Genomic DNA, 16,768 nt, shown 5'->3' on the forward strand with positions numbered 1-16,768 from the left:
CTCAGTGTGTGTGCTAGTGATACCGCCTGTTATTAGTTGACAACGCACTTATCGCGTCGTCGCAGGCGTAGATCACCGTCGTCGAGTGGGCGCAAAACGGCCCCCATGCCGACGTACCCCCGAACACCAAATCACCACACCCCCAGTCCGCCACCTCGCACACGACTATTGCCACCGCTCTCCTGCTTCGATGCCAAATCATGTGGGCGCAGCATGGCGATTGTCCTCGGCGCGCCCGAAACCATTGAGGCACAGCAAACCGCCGCCAAATGATCCGGTGGCACTTGGCTTAGCCGTCTGACGCGCCACCCGGGACGGCAAATCATAAACGGCAATACGCAAACAGTGTGTGTGGGCTTCAAATGTGCTGGCGCTGACGTGCACTGATAGTCCGCTGTCGTTGAGTATTTATTCCATCGACGTCGGACTAGCACTTTGAACATAACAGCACAATGCACGAGTCATACAGGCGCAACGGAATTGAGCCATTGTTTGGCACAAGCACGAAAACAACGCCAAGGTACGTAAACGCACGACCGAAATCCAGTGTGTAATGCAACCGGCAGTAATTCGCGGATGGTGACGTTAGTACACAAATGATGGCACTTAATATGTCAAACGAGGAGCATTAAACAGAGTTAAACAGATCACCCCGGGTCAGTACGAGGAAAGCCAAGCATTTGATCAATCCGGCCCAGCACACCCCGGCAGGCCTGCCTGGCCGCGACAGCAAGCGTTGCCTTGTCTGTAAGCTCGACAACGCTGCCCATGATATAAAACAGCGTATATCTGCTTGACACAATCCGTGGATGCCCATTAGCGCTACACACAGCGCTAATACACCACTAGTAATTCAGGCAACATAATACCAACGCTAAGGCAAGATTCTTACGTCTATGTACGTTTCGAGGTGCACGCACAGCGACACATACACTACGAGCCGATCGACACTGCAGGTTCGGTGACGACGGTGCGAGCAGATAAGCTGCCCGGGTTCGCCGGTCTTGCTACACAGACAGACACGGAACAGCAGCAAACACGCTACGAAGCGTCAGGCTTTCGAACCACGTGACACGTTACAAGACACCAAACATCCAGCCAGCGGACAAAACACGGAGCAGCAAGCCTTAAGCAACGGACAAACCACCGGGCATCCAGCCTCGACACGCGCAGTGAGGCACCAGTCAAGCCCACCACGAGCGGCACGAGACAACAGATCAACGTTGCCCGGTGTGGCGGCCGATAGCAGCAGTGAATGACCCACCCACCCTCCAGGTGACCAGCTCGCATGGACCGGCACGGAAGCAGCGCGGGCCACCGGGCCACAGCGCAGCACACCCCCTGTCGGAGACGACACGGGCCACAGAACAACACCGACGACGCCACAGCACGAGGCCCATGGACCACACAACACCGGACAGAGCGCGCCGCGTCACCGGTCGGTCCCACTCGCTCCCACCCGTGAGGCCAATGAGATCGGAACCAGCGGCCAAGAGGCGGGGCGGCGCCCGGGGGCGGGGGCGCCGCCGCAAGGCCCGCCACCCGCCGCCGCGCGCGGCCCCTGAATCACAGCCTCGGCGCCTCGGCGGGCGCCCGGACCAATCTCGCACCCCCACGCGCACGCGCGCCCGCCCCAGGCCGGCCGGCCGGCGCCGTTCGTTGCATCACAGCTCGCGGTCTCTTGACATGGGTGATTGTCCCTAGACGGTCACGGGCCGCCCCCTGGTGAGTGCATAGCACGTGCGCGCTCCCGACATGCGGCCAGCTATTGTCAGCACGGAGCAGACGGGGGTGCCGACATTGCCAGCCAGACGAGGACAGACGCTGCTGGCGGGACCCAGACATGGACAGACGCACGGCACCAGCGAGACACGCGTGCGGACAGACCCTGCTGGCGGGACACAGACATGGCCAGACACATGGCACCAGCGAGGCACGCGTGGACAGACACCGACAGCGGGACCCAGATGTGGACAGACATATGGCACCAGCCAGACACGGAGGCGAACAGACGCCGACAGCTTGTTACACATATACAAACATTATTAGTGTGACCAAAGCCAGCAAGACACAAGGGACCAAAAGAAAGGCCAATACTCCCTTATTGCTCAACGGCGGCAAGTCGTAATACTCGATTATTGCCCACTCATCGACACTTGGTCCACACTCAGGTCGAATGCTTTGAGGCCTGGAATGTTTGGATACAGTTAGTACGTGACTTTTGTGAAGCACGCACGCGCTCTACAAGCCTCAAAACGATACTGTGCATTGAAAACCTCTGACAGCTACATCTGACGATGGTTCTAAATTGGCAGATTTTTTTTCTTCTGACGATACGGCATGTGCAAAAATCGTCAAACAAATTCACCACCACTTAACTAGCAGCAACTTCAACTCATCGCACGATTGTGTTAAATCACCACGTGATTGCAGGCTGCAAAATCTGGTGTTCTCCCCCCGTTCCCAACGCAATCACCTTGCAGCCAGGTGGCTGTCCGGGGCCAGTTTGCGCTTTCTCTCTCTCCCAGCAGCTGATTGCGCCGGCCCCTGCCCGGGACAAGCCGGGTGAGCGCCCCGGCGAGAAGCGGAGCGCCGGTTCTGTCCCGCCGCGCAGCTGCCGGCCCGCCAACCAGCGGTCAACTCGCCACGCCAGTCGCTGCCGACGCCGACACAGACGATCGCGCCCTGTCGGCTTCGACGATCTCGCTCCGCCGACACAGACGATCACGCCCCGTCGGCTTCGACGATCTCGCTCCGCCGACACAGACGATCGCGCCCCGTCGGCTCCGACGATCTCGCTCCGCCGACACAGACGATCTCACCCCGTCGGTTCCGACGATCTCGCTCCGCCGACACAGACGATCTCACCCCGCCGCCCCGCGACGCCTCAGGCCGGCGCGAAGCCGAAGGCCTCCATGCAGGCGACGTCGAAGCTGCCGGTGGCGGTGAGGGGCGGATTGCCGAACGTGTCGCAGGCGTCTGTCTTGCCGCGACTCAGGTTCTCGTCGAGCCAGATCGCCTGGCCGCCGCCGCCGCCGATCGTCAGCATCGTGTTGTCGGCCGCCATGAACAACTGCTGGCTGTGGCTGACGCCGGCCAGCTGCGGGTCCTGCTCTTGCTTCACCTTGCCCACCCACGGGTACACCTTCAGCTGCGGCCGCAGCGTGAACAGGAACGTCTCGCCTGCCGTTTGAGGCGCGCATGAGTCAACGCATGGGACTGGGGGGGGGGGGGGGGGGGGCGGAACGTGGGATAACATTCACGTCGAACGAGACCAACTCGGCCCTGCGTGAAGAGACCTGAGAAGAGCATATTCTCTTTTTGGGTGGTGACTTAATGAACATGTGACTGATGGAAGAGCCAAAGTCGAGGTCCAAGTAGATGCCTGTCTCACCAGTGCCGAAGTACGTGTAGCGGGTGCCGTCCTCCTGCATCTGGTTGCGCGTGTTCCACGTGGTAGAGCAGTAGGCGCCGAACACAGCGCCCTCCGTCGAGCGCAGCAGCAGCACAGTGGGCTCGAAGGTGGCCACCTTCTGGTAGAACGTCTTGAGCGAGAAGCCGTGCTCGTCCGACGTGTACAGCAGTAGCGGCGTGTAGAGCGCGAACCGCGCCGGCAGGTTCTCCCACAGCCGCAGCAGCTGCGGCGCGGTCGACAGTCAGGCTGGAAGGGGGGGGGGGGGGGGCGACCGGCAACACGGCGCCACGACAGCCCGCCTCACAAGCACCGACAGACGGGCCGCTGCGGCGTGCTCGGTGCCAATAGCGGAAGCTGCTGCACACTGGAGGAAGGGTCCATTTCCTTGGAATGCAAAGACGCCTAAGTGGTCATAGGAGCCCCACGACCGCGTGTTGTGCACCACAATCAGGCACCTAGTCACAGTCAGATGTGAGGTTTTAGCTCAGCAGGTACACGTAAGCTATGTCGGGCACAGGAATACTGCGACTGACAGCCAACGTAGACAACTACCTTCGTCTGGCCCGGGCAAGCAAGGGCCACAAGCCGCGGTAGTCTGCTGCATTAGGTGCGATCCACAGGCAAGCATTCCCGACCTCTAGAGCACATACATCAGCTCCACCAGGCGGGTGATGCATGACTGCGGTAGCGGGGCCACACCGAGAGCGGCACGACGCATCGCCACAGTCACGATCCGGCGCACCAACATGGCGGACAGTCGACATCGGTCACAACTGCTCTCAGAAGCTGCCCTCGCATCAGCCTGGTCAGGTCTCACCAGCCGCGCACGTGCTAGCGGAGCTTCAGGCCAGCGGCGGGCTTCATGTACTCGACGGTGAACGCAATGTCCAAACAGGGCAATGCACATATCCGTAAGACCAACGACCAAGGGTGCATGCTCATAATATCCCTGCCATAAGGGTGAGTCGCTGGAGTGCTACAGTTAAGCTCAACATCATTAATCAGCTCATAGTTATTTGGTACGCAGCACGTTTTGAAATGTACCTTGCTTTAGTTCACCCACATATGTGAAGACCGCATTGTGTGGAAAGTACAGCCAACGTTTCTTACGATGTGGTTTGATACCGCAATCCGTCACTATCCCGTAGCTTGGCGCAGAGTCTCCTCGTCCCGTCTCGTCACTGGCGCAGTGATGACACACCAGCACTTCCATCCAGCCTTCCGCGGTGGCACGTGACTGGCAGACGCTACCTGAGCGTACCAGCCACACGTGCGCGCCGAACCGGCCGGGCTCAGCCTGCCCCAGCGATTAGCACGACCCTGAGCAGCGCTGCATCCACAGTCACGTCAAGCTGGAGCACGCGCCTACAGCAGGCCCCGTGCCATTGCGGTTAGTCGTGCGCCAGCTGTACACGCCAGCAGCAGCCCGGCCCTGACGCACTACCCAGCCCCCGCTGAGGACGGTGCGTGCCTCTGTGGATGGGCGCAACACGGCGGCTAGCGCTACTGCGGCACCACGGGGCCGGCGGTCACCGTCTGCGTGACGGATGGCAGCTAGGGGCCGCTGGTGACACACCAAAACGGCCAGCCTGGCGCCACCCTGGCTCATTGAGGCTGGTTGGCACGTGCCAAATCCCTGCACAAAATTTGGCTGCAAAATCGACGAAAAAGCCGGTGGAGCTCGAAGTGCAATATCGCGGCGAAACGGTCACGATTGCCGCACCAAATTATGCTCGGGAAGGTCATGCCGGAACTATGCTCGCAACACATCCCCTCCCTTAAAGACAGGTATTGCAGGCCATCGACACTGTTGAGACCCGGGCAGGCAAACGAGCGGCAGCGCGGAAGCAGCGCAGATCTTCGTACTACAAATCAGCGACACTGAAGGGCAGGTCTGGCTAGATACAGTCAATGAAGGGCAGGTCTGGCTAGATACAGTCAGCCACAGCGGCGTGGCACGTGCAGCACAACTATTGCCCACAGCGGCAGCGGCCGGCATGCCAAGGCACTCACTTCCTGGAAATTTATCAGCTCGAAGTTTGGGTCCTTCAGTTGAGGGAACTTTGCGGAATGCTTGGAAATAAACATGCACGTCAGAATGTGGCATGAGACACAATGAGAAAAAAGACGTACACGATAATTTGAAAGACAAGACCGAAACAGGGCAAAAGCGCGACTAGGACTGACAAAACCGAGATCGAGATGAAAGACGACACCACGTTGGAACAAGCCAGACCAAAGAAGCCCATAGGAGGGAAGCTTCATAAAAGGAAGCTCATAGAAACCGTCATGATGTACTGCATCGGGCAATACATGGAACGATGCACGGGGACGACTAGATACAGAACCACGCAAAGAGATTCCGCCACCACATCACCACCACCAACACCACCGCCACCACCACCACACGCCCCTTCCAGGCGTCACCCCGCCAACAGCGAGCCTCGGAAGGAGGGCCACGTCTCCGGCGCCGCTCTTACCTCCTTGACGCCGATGGTGCTGGACGACCGGGCCAGCTCATCCTGGGACATCACGCTGGGCATGCCCAGACCCGGGTGCGAGTGCTCCTTCGTCACGGCCTTCACCGATCTGACGAAGCCCAGCGGCCACCGTTAATGCCTACTGATTGACGGCAACCGTGTCAGACGAGATATTTAACCAGTGCATGACACCAATACTAGGAATCGACAGATTGTTTTCCGACGTTTGCAGCTGCCACGGCTACCAGCAAAACGACCCGTCTGGCTCCGACGTTTGCAGCTGCCACGGCTATCAGCAACACGACCCGTCTGGCCCCGACGTTTGTAGCTGCCACGGATATCAGCGAAACGACCCGTCTGGCTCCGACGTTTGCAGCTGCCACGGCTATCAGCAACACGACCCGTCTGGCCCCGACGTTTGTAGCTGCCACGGATATCAGCGAAACGACCCGTCTGGCCCCGACGTTTGTAGCTGCCACGGATATCAGCAACACGACCCGTCTAGCTCCGACGTTTGCAGCTGCCACGGATATCAGCAATGCGACCTGTCCAGTGGACTGTCATCACGACATCCGAATCCCCAAGGCTGGTCAAGACTGCTGCACGACACCTGTCGACCTGCGGGGATGTCGGGCCCAGTGCATAACGGTCCACATGTTCAACCTGGTGGGGATCGTAAACGTGACCTCCGCGTGCGGCGTCCACGCGCCACCCGCACTCCACACAAAAAGACACCGCACGGGCCTGGCGTGGCAATCCACGGCGGTAAAAGCGCCCTGACACGAGAGCAGAGCACTCAGCACTCAGACATGCCAGCCGAACATTCCGGTGTCGCACATATGCGACCGGGTGTGACCCGACACGGTGGCGGCAGCGCTGACCTGCGCTCGGGGAAGTTAAGCCGCCCTCCGCCGGCCTTGATCTGGGCCTTGACTCGGGTGTAGGACGAGCTCAGCGAGTCCCTGCTGAAGCCGCGGATGTTGAACAGCGTCTTCAGTAGCTTGTCCGGCGTGACCTGCGCGTCGGACGACGGAAGCCCGTCAACGGAGGCTGTCTCAGCACGCCCCAGAGCTCATCGCAGCCGAGAGGGCTATGTTCTCCGTCAACCCATGGCGCCGGTAAACAGCAATGATTCACATCGGCCAAAGCCCACAGAGTCTGAACTTTCGGTGGGTGGCCGAGTTAGAAGACAGTGGCACGGTACTATTTCCAAATCAACTCTGACCAATTGCTTTCGAGGGCAGATTTTGGGGATCAAAGTCCATTCAACGTATACTTGGTTGCCGAAACCCGGACGCCACAATCCCAGCATGGGCACTTCCACTTGAGGGGGGGGGGGGGGAGGGCGGACATATCTCGGTTTTCTCCAAATGGGACTTTGTCTTCCAATTTTGAGTTTCCCGCTCCTTATCCTCCAAGTCCATTTAAAATTGCCTGTTCAAGTCAGACTGTCCATTACACTTAACTTTAGACCCCAATTCTGACTCCCCCCCCCCCCCCCCACCATCCGTCAATCTCAAAGACGTGGCTGCCTACAATCATGGACCTTAGCAAAGCAATTTCAGTTCAATAGGCCATATTTCTCCAAGGACTCAAACGCCCCATGAAATACCTGACACGGCAGCTCCTGTTTCAGCCCAGCTCTATGGAACAGCTGACAACCGACCATCCACAAAGATCCTCAACAGCGCTGTTTCTGGGACGCGGTCCACGATTGTGCCCCGCGTGGGCCAGCGTGCAGTGCCCCACCAGCCTGGGTACAGTCCACATGTCCTCATCGCACACTTTTCATAAACGAAACAGCAATGATTGACACCGCCACTGCGTCACCGACATGTGTCCAAGTCCTGTTGACCCGTGCACAAGTAAAGGTGATCCTTCCGCAAGCAAACAGGCCGCACCGGTATCTTCCTGCAGAAGATCTCCATCACGTCCTGGACCGAGTTCTCCAGCAGCATGGCGCCCCAGTCACCCAGCTGACGGCTCGCCATCTTGTGCAGCAGCAGCACCAGCCCCATAGCGGCCCGGTACAGCACCTGCATGCACGAGAACACGTGCATGTATACAACGGCAGCTACACTTCACGCAGTTCTGGACACTTGTCTTCTCGATCCGAAGTTAAGTTACCGGATGCCACCAGCGATGGCGCGCGCATTCCTACGCATACTTCCCAGACAGTTTATGGCTGCGTGTTATCAGATCACGAGTAAATAGTTTCTGATACGATTATGCGATGCATAAACGTCATTGTGATGCAAACATTTCCGGAATGGCGTTTCGTAGAAACGCACGTGCGTCGCAATACTGGCCCAAATATATCCTAAAATGCAACTGAAACGTCCTTCAGACTGCCCATGCGGAGACGGTGGATGAACCGCGGTCACCTTCTCGCCCTCCATGAGGAAGCAGTCCATCAGCCTCACGGCGTGCGGGAAGGGCAGGAAGCAGAAGATCCAGGCCAGCCAGTCGGCCAGCACGTGCTCGACGTTCTCGCCGTGACGTGTCTGCTGGTGCAGGTAGTGCATGCTGCTCTTCTGCGGAGGCCGGAGGAAGCCTGTCAGAACGCTGACCATTGACGGCACCACACTAGGACGGGGACCTCGCCAGACAGCTACCGGGAGACAGCCTGGCCGCTGAAGAAAACGACCCTAGGACCGGGACCTCGTCAGACAGTTGTCGGGAGACAGCCTGGCCGCTGAAGAACGCGGCCCTAGGACCGGGACCTCGCCAGACAGCCACCGGGAGACAGCCTGGCCGCTGAAGAACACGACCCTAGGACCGGGACCTCGTCAGACAGTTATCGGGAGACAGCCTGGCCGCTGAAGAACGCGGCCCTAGGACCGGGACCTCGCCAGACAGCCACCGGGAGACAACCTGGCCGCTGAAGAACACGGCCCTAGGACCGGGACCTCGTCAGACAGTTATCGGGAGACAGCCTGGCCGCTGAAGAACACGGCCCTAGGGACCGGGACCTCGCCAGACAGCCACCGGGAGACAGCCTGGCCGCTGAAGAGCACGGCCCTAGGACCGGGACCTCGTCAAACAGCTATCGGGAGACAGCCTGGCCGCTGAAGAACGCGGCCCTAGGACCGGGACCTCGTCAAACAGCTATCGGGAGACAGCCTGGCCGCTGAAGAACACGGCCCTAGGACCGGGACCTCGTCAGACAGCTACCGGGAGACAGCCTGGCCGCTGAAGAACGCGGCCTATAAGCCAATGTGGAAGCCAGAAAAGCCTGTGATGTTAGGCAAACACCCGGATGTACGCGTACAGCATCTACACAACGTAGTGACGAGGCTATCCAAATGGGATTCCTTGTAACCCATGCTACCTAAGGCAATAACTAAAAGTTATGTTTTCAGGATATGCGCAAAAGCTGCTTTACGTGGAACACAAGTTACAAATTAGTCCGTGGAAATTATTTCAGATTTTTACCATTTAGTGTCAGCAGCACAGATCTTACCGCATGTTTTCGGCACAGCTTGATCACTATCCTCCACGATATCTCGAAATCACGTCGGGTTTGAACAAGGTAACCCAGTTTCTTGTTACGCAGCATCATGCTGAGCGCGTTGTAGGCATCAACCTCTGCAGAGACACAGCAATATTCATCAGAAGTTAAAAGAAACACCAGACTGTCATGCATCCGACGCGCGCCGTCCCCGATCACGTCCGCTCAGTAGTTGCAGCAAGTGATGATCACACCGCTGGAGAGATACAACAGTCCAGCAGCTCAACGTCCGCAGGCTCACATACTATCCGTTTTAAAGTAAATATTGCCCGAGTCACATTACAAAAATAAGACATCACAAAACAATGTGCATATACTGTGGCAGAAAACAGCAGACAACAGTGTTGGGTATCTGCAGTGAAGCACAGGCATCACATACTCTCCCACCACCAACTACTCTCCATTCAACGCAGCAGATGACAACACAAGGGAAAGTGCGGAGGAATGTAGGTGATTACCAGGCCGCGGTAGTAGATCATGGGCGGCACCAACCGTCCAGGTATTGGATCAGGAGACAGCAGACGGCTAGAGCGGCGGACTGTAGGTGATTGTAGGGCTATAGTATAGCACAGCCGACACCTACCATCCATGTAGTGCAGCAGGAGACAGCAAACGGGGTAGAGTGCCGGACTGTAGGTGATTGTCGGGTTGTTGTAGTAGAGCACGGCCAGAACGCGGTCGGCCGACCACACTCCGGCCTCGGACAGGTGGTAGTGGTTCGCGTAGAAGGTGTGCACGAACGGTGGCGTCTGGTGCTGACCCGCCCGCGCGGGGCCTGCCGGCAGAGCAGGGCCGCTGTTCATTGGACACGACCCGGGCCAGAGACCCGGCACAGCACGGCACGGCACGGCATGGCGCGGCACGACACACGCTCGATGTAAGTACAGATGACGAGCACGATCACCGCCAGCATCGCGCGTCTGATAAAATGCGTGTGAGCTCGGCGCGAAAACAAAGGCAGCAGCGCAGCTATTTCATGATGAGCCGAATATCCACCTAGTAATAAGTACATCAATACAAAGGGCAACATGTCAGAACGAATACGCTCCCGAGCCTCTGACTCAGTTGGCAAAACAAGTGCGGCCGACGAGAGAGGGAGAGAGGGAGAGAGGGAGCGAGAGAGAGAGAGAGAGGGAGCGAGAGAGAGAGGGAGCGAGAGAGAGAGGGAGCGAGAGAGAGAGGGAGCGAGAGAGAGAGGGAGCGAGAGAGAGAGGAGAGAGAGAGAGAGAGAGAGAGAGAGAGAGAGAGAGAGAGAGAGAGAGAGAGAGAGAGAGAGAGAGAGAGAGAGAGAGAGAGAGAGAGAGAGAGAGAGAGAGAGAGAGAGAGAGAGAGAGAGAGAGAGAGAGAGAGAGAGAGAGAGAGAGAGAGAGAGAGAGAGAGAGAGAGAGAGAGAGAGAGAGAGAGAGAGAGAGAGAGAGAGAGAGAGAGAGAGAGAGAGAGAGAGAGAGAGAGAGAGAGAGAGAGAGAGAGAGAGAGAGAGAGAGAGAGAGAGAGAGAGAGAGAGAGAGAGAGAGAGAGAGAGAGAGAGAGAGAGAGAGAGAGAGAGAGAGAGAGAGAGAGAGAGAGAGAGAGAGAGAGAGAGAGAGAGAGAGAGAGAGAGAGAGAGAGAGAGAGAGAGAGAGAGAGAGAGAGAGAGAGAGAGAGAGAGAGAGAGAGAGAGAGAGAGAGAGAGAGAGAGAGAGAGAGAGAGAGGAGAGAGAGAGAGAGAGAGAGAGAGAGAGAGAGAGAGAGAGAGAGCCTACCGTAATCGCCCTCCAGCTGGCGGACAGTGGTCTCGTACTCCTCGGCCTGACCCATGGCGGCACCATGATACTCGCAGATGCCCTGCCACAGGTGCAGGCGCACCGGGTGGTCTAGCGGCCAGCATCCCGTGCGCAAGTCCTCCTTCATCTGAGCCAGAGACTCAGCCCGTCAGAATATTAAACGCTCTGCTGGGTGCGCGGCGTGCGCCTGCTGGAAATGGCATTGCAGGAGCAACACGAAAGAATGCCATCCTGCATAAATGCTGTGTATCCGGTTCAAACGTGCAGCATATTTTTGATTTTCTGCGTCCGGTCACGCACTGCCAGTCCAGGATGACCCACCGTAGTCACCCTCCTGATAGTTTAGGAGGACCCATCATAGTCGCCCCCCTGGTAGTTCGGGAGGACCCACCGTAGTCGCCTTCCTGATAGTTCGGGAGGACCCACGGTGGTTGCCCTCCTCATAGTTCGGGAAAATTCACCGTGGTCGCCCTCCTAATAGTTCGGGAGGACCCACAGTAGTCGCCCACTTGATAGTTCGGGAGGGCCCACAGCAGTCATCCTCTTGTTAGCTCGGGAGGACCCACAATAGTCGCCTTCTTGTTAGTCCGGCGGCCGGCACGCCATAAACCCCGTGAAATCCTTCCTTTTTCGGCCTGCTTCGTTTCAAGGCCCGCACATGTCACTGTTGACGTTATCAGTCGGATCCCTGCTCTTATCACACGATCCATTACCTTAGGTCAATTGTGAATGCTGTTTTGACAATTATCGTCACTCCAGCCACCCAACCCATCCCCAGTCCATGTTCACCCATCAGAAGTCACATCATCGAGCTGACTCAGTTATAGCGACTCTAGTATTCAAGAGTCACCACCGCTATCTCTTCACCCCCCCCCCCCCCCCCCCCTCCTCCCACACAACGTTCCGACCGCGGTTGCGCCCACCTGCATGTCCTTCTTGTCCTTGAGCTGCTGCTCGGCAGTCTGGGCCGTGTGAGTGGCGGCTTTGGTCGGCGTCGCGTACGCACCGCAGTCTGCCAGGAACGAGGCGGCGCGCACGGCGGGCCGCACGGGCCCCCCTGCCGCCTCCAGCATGGTGGCATCCACGCCGCTGGCTCCGGCGCCGCCGCCCTGACCGCACAGCGCACCCTCGCGTTGGCACCTGTTGCTAGGTAACACCAGTCTCGTGATCTGGCGTAGCGCACGTCGATCGATTTAGTCCGCTATTAATTTATGAACCGTTGGCGCAATTTTCTTTTAATGGTAACCCAGCACCAGGATGTGAACGGCTAATGTCCCAACCAGCGCCAACACATGCATGGTCGAACTCGGTTATGACCGGTCCGTTTCCGCACCAAACAAGGAAGACGATAAGCCACCACACCAGCCAGTGATTTGTCAGCCATTTTTTCTGCACTATCCAACGAGCTCAAATGTTGGCATCAGCCGGCGCCCGGCCGGTTTTTGCACCAGCCAGTGACTGGTCGGTTTTGGCACCAGCTGATGGCTGACTAGCGTGCCTGCCAGCCTGTGCCCCGCCGTCATTCCAGGCAGACCTCCGACACCACCCACCTGACCGGCCGCCTGGTGCGACTCGCGCTGCCGTCGCAGGCTCGAGCTCGACAGCGACCGATTGCGCCGCAGCGAGGCGAACGCGCCGCGCCAGGACGCGCGGGACGAGTGCGCGCGCGCCAGGGGCGGTGGCGGCTCCGGCTCGTCGGCCGGCCGGGCTGGCGGCTCGGCCGGCGCGTCGGCGTCGGCGGGCCGCGCGCGCTCTGTCGGCCGTGACGCCTGGCGGTCGGGCGACGACGGCCGGCGCAGGCGCTTGCTCACGCCACGCTTGAACACGCGGATGGCGCGGAACGTGCTGCTGACAGTGCCCCAGGAGGCGGCCGGCGCGCCTTCGTCGTCCGTGTCGCCTGCGGGGGGCGGCGCCGTATTAGCGGGAGGGCCGGCCGTACCCCGACACAGCGGTGAGAACGACACTGCTCACCGAGACGTGTGGCGACTTAACTTGTGTTGGCTGGCGCAAGACTCCGTATCGGCCCCACTTTGCATCTAACTCTTTATGGAACGGGAAGAGGAACAAGATGGACCAGGCGGCGGAGGGGGGGGGGGGGGGGGAGCGAGAGGGAGGTCGGCAAAAGTCATTGGAGATCCCACGCCTGCAGAAAATATAAATGTAAGAGATATCCCGGGATCCCGGGACATACAAAACTTGTACCTCCGGCGGCCCGGCCTGACCACATTTTTGTTGATCAGTTTGCGGAGAGTCGATTACATAATCTGGCCAGCGCGGAATCCATGATGCACCGAGCACGAAACTGAAGGCGACACCGATCAGCAGCGTCGAGGCGCGCACACAGCTGAGCGCCACCGCTGTGAAAACAGCAGCCACGACGGACCAAAGGCGGGAAACCACCATCTGGAGACCTGCCTTTACCCTAACGGCAAGGCGTGATGACACCAACGCAGGACTGAAACGGGTGTCAAACGAAGGCGTATCGCATGGGTGTATCTCTTCCCCGCGGACCCCAGCACAGATAGGAAGCGAAAAGGGTCTGGACGTTCCCATCCATGTCGTGCCGTCTGTGTACAACATGCGTGAACTCGTGTCGGCTATACAGCCATAATACATAAAATAAGCCAATAGCAGTCGATTCAGCACTACCTGTATCTGCTAATTGACCCGCTAAATGTCTGATAAGATATTATCAATCAAGGGCCAAGTCTTCAAAACCGACGACGTTTGGCATTTCGCAACCTATCTGACCCAGATCCACTTTTTGACGAAACTGGCAACTCTGCTCCCCGCACCAGGTGCGCACGCAATGCCGTGCGGGCCGATAACCTGATATCCTCGGAGCGTCGAGTGACTAATCCCAAGTCCACCGCCCTAAAAAGGCGGCGCCGCCGGGCCAGTTTGGACACCGCTCGGGCCCGCCGAGGAGCGTGCGACCAGCGACCCGAACCGGATGCCAGGCCGGGCACCGCGCGCGCCTGTCTGTTTCGACACCCCCGCCGACGCCTCCCCAGCTGCGACCCTGGCGAGTCCACCCGGCCGTCGGCGGCCGGTGCGCGCCCGCCCGTCGACCGGCACGAGTTGTCGCCGCCGGCGGCGCCCAGACGGCGCACCCACCTGCGTCGCCGACCGGGAGGTGTTCCCCAGAGCCCACCACCCAGATGGTGCGCGTGGCTGTCATGCCGTTCCGCTCCGGCTTCGGGGAGTCCCCGGCGTCGCTGTCCTGTGCGAGCGCCGACGCCGGGTCGGACAGCACACCCGGCTCCGAGCGTCGCTCTCCCGACGACGAAGCAGTTGGCTCCGAGCGCTGTTCCTTAGCTGGCGAGGCAGTTGCTTCCGAGCGCTGTTCCTTAGCTGGCGAGGCAGTTGCTTCCAAGCGCTGTTCCTTAGCTGGCGAGGCAGTTGCTTCCGAGCGCTGTTCCTTAGCTGGCGAGGCAGTTGCTTCCGAGCGCTGCTCCTTAGCTGGCGAGGCAGTAGCCTCCGGGCGTTGGTCTTCAGGTGGTGAGACAGCTGTTTCCGGGCGCTGATCCTTACTAGCGGAGACAGTTGCTTCCAGGCGTTGGTCTTTAGACGGCGCCGCAGCTGTACGCGGGCGCTGGTCCTCAGATGACGAGGCAGCTGTTTCCGAGAGCTGGTCGTTAGATGGCGAAGCAGTTGCGGCCTGTCGCTGGTTCTCAGACGGTGTGCCAGCTGTCTCCAAGAGCTGGTCTTCACATCGAGAGGAAATTGCTTCAGAGCTGTTTCCTCCAGGTGTTGAGTCGGCTGCTCCAGAGGTCCGGCTTCCTTCAGATGCCGAGAAAGTCGCCTCTGACAGCTGATCGTCTTCGGACGATGAGCCAGTTACCGCTGAACGCTGGCCGTCGCGTACGGAGCACGGCACGTCACCTCCCACCAAGGCACGACCCACCTCTGAGCCGTCTGGGAGCGATTCCTCGCTATCATCCGGCATGTTTGGCCGTTGTCCTGACTCGAGTGGTCTCTGATTAGCCTCAGATTTGCTCGCTCTCTCTGCCTTGTCTGGTTCGTCAAGTGCCGAGCCGACGCCACTCGAGGCGGGCGATCCATTCGCGGCGCTGGACGGCTGTGCGCGGACCGGCGCGCGTGCCGCCGCCACCTCATCCGACGACGGCACCACGGTGGCGAACGCCAGGTCCTCCGCGGCGCTGACGAACTCGCTCGCCTCCTCGCCCAACGACAGCGACCGCTGGCACACGAGCGCAGCGCAGATGGGCCGCTCGTGCCGCTTGCACTGGGCGCCGGTAACGTCGGCCGCCTGGTCAGGCGCGGAGCCGGCCGGGCCGGCTTCGGCAGCCGCAGCGGGCGTATCCACGCCCCGCTCGCCGACTCCCGGGCTGTCTGACGGCGACCCGCGCCGTCTGGAGACACCCGACCCGTTCTCCGACATCCCAGACTGCTGGTCGGCGGCACATCCGTCTAGCGCAGACACTTGGGCCGGCGAGCGATCCTCCATCAGCGGCATCGCGGGCCGTACGTCGCGTGTGTCACCGTTATCAATGACAACACAAGGTTGTGCTAAATATATAACATTAGATGCGTTGTATCAGAAAACAGCGCACCCACGGGGCATTTGCTCGTTTTCTCACAGAACGCACTGCAGTGGTACACACGAAAGCGGGCGCAGAGACGGCAGATCCCAGCGACAGGGCTCGTCCAGATCCCTTTCCGCGGAACGAGACCGTTCTAGCGGCGACGCCACAAGCCAGCCCAGCGGCGGAGCTCGTCCAGACTCCTGTCCGCGGAACGAGGCCGTTTCAGCGGCGATCCAGCAGCACCAACACTCCACCCCACCGCACACGTACGCACTCTCTCGACGCGCGGTCTAGGCAGAACGCAGCAGCGCAGTCCGCAGACCACCGCCGCTCGTGCGCTGCACCTCTCCGCGGCTGGACGGCGAGCGGCCGGGCCAGGCTCTCCCGTCGGGGCGGCCCAGCGGTGCCGAGCACGGCTCCAGTGCTGCCAGACGGTCACGAGACGACCGGTTGGCAGCACTGTCGCCGCTCCGTGACCGGTACGGCGCCGGGCGCCAGGTGGCCGCGCGCACCGCAGCCGCAAGATGCACACGTGATCTCCAGCGGCAGGAGTACCGGTCCGCCGGCAGATCTGCGGCGCCGCGCTCGCGGGCCGTCCCCCCGGGGCGTGACGTCACGATCGCCACTCCGCCGCGCCGGGTAATCCGTCACGCCGGCCTGCGACCCGTTTTGGCGATCCAGGTCCGCGGAAGGCAGCGCTTACGGCGGCCCAGCGGCGACGTATGGACAGATCTGTGCTGCCCGACGGGGCGGACAGAGGTGCGCACGGCAGTCTGCCCGGAACGTCGCGGCACGTGCGTCCGAGCCGATCGTCTTGCATCAATAGGACACCGCACGACTGTCGGGACGAGCGCGGCAGCGGCGCACCCGATCCTATCGCCATACAGATGATACCAACACATGAGCGAACGGAGCCAGGCGTCTTCCGGAATACGAATCAGCGGATTCTATCAAAGGGTTGGCATGTCCGTCCTTGGCCACAGTTTAGCGCCCCAAGAGGTTCATTGCTTGGCATTCGAGCGCTAATTCACGCATCACATTGCTCGAAC

General features: G+C 59.7%; 1 protein-coding gene across 1 annotated transcript; it reads right to left on the reverse strand.

Moving 5' to 3' along the window:
* Positions 1 to 1,650: 1,650 nt before the first annotated feature.
* On the reverse strand, positions 1,651 to 15,649 carry LOC119097539 (GTPase-activating protein skywalker). The gene is made up of 15 exons (XM_037220571.1): positions 15,271 to 15,649; positions 14,287 to 14,631; positions 12,931 to 13,066; positions 12,720 to 12,765; positions 12,093 to 12,278; positions 11,149 to 11,296; positions 9,990 to 10,181; positions 9,359 to 9,483; positions 8,280 to 8,429; positions 7,797 to 7,931; positions 6,777 to 6,910; positions 5,896 to 6,004; positions 5,429 to 5,488; positions 3,395 to 3,638; positions 1,651 to 3,183 (listed from the first exon to the last, which is right to left on the reverse strand). The coding sequence occupies exons 1-15, from the start codon at positions 15,647 to 15,649 to the stop codon at positions 2,888 to 2,890; spliced, it is 2,685 nt and encodes an 894-aa protein (XP_037076466.1). The 3' UTR covers positions 1,651 to 2,887.
* Positions 15,650 to 16,768: the final 1,119 nt, after the last annotated feature.

Source organism: Pollicipes pollicipes, unplaced genomic scaffold, assembly GCF_011947565.3.
Source record: "Pollicipes pollicipes isolate AB1234 unplaced genomic scaffold, Ppol_2.1 Scaffold_4295;HRSCAF=5057_pilon_pilon_pilon, whole genome shotgun sequence".
NCBI classification, from domain to species: Eukaryota; Metazoa; Arthropoda; class Thecostraca; order Pollicipedomorpha; family Pollicipedidae; genus Pollicipes; species Pollicipes pollicipes.

Bases quoted from the DNA above. Each gene is read 5' to 3' on its own strand.
- LOC119097539 (XM_037220571.1), bottom strand. From the start codon at position 15,649: ATGCCGCTGATGGAGGATCGCTCGCCGGCCCAAGTGTCTGCGCTAGAC. The intron at 10,182-11,148 runs GTAGGCTCTCTC...CTCTGCCGGCAG, and splicing joins CCAGCTGGAGGGCGATTACG to GCCCCGCGCGGGCGGGTCAG. The intron at 6,005-6,776 runs GTCAGCGCTGCC...GGGCTTCGTCAG, and splicing joins CTTAACTTCCCCGAGCGCAG to ATCGGTGAAGGCCGTGACGA.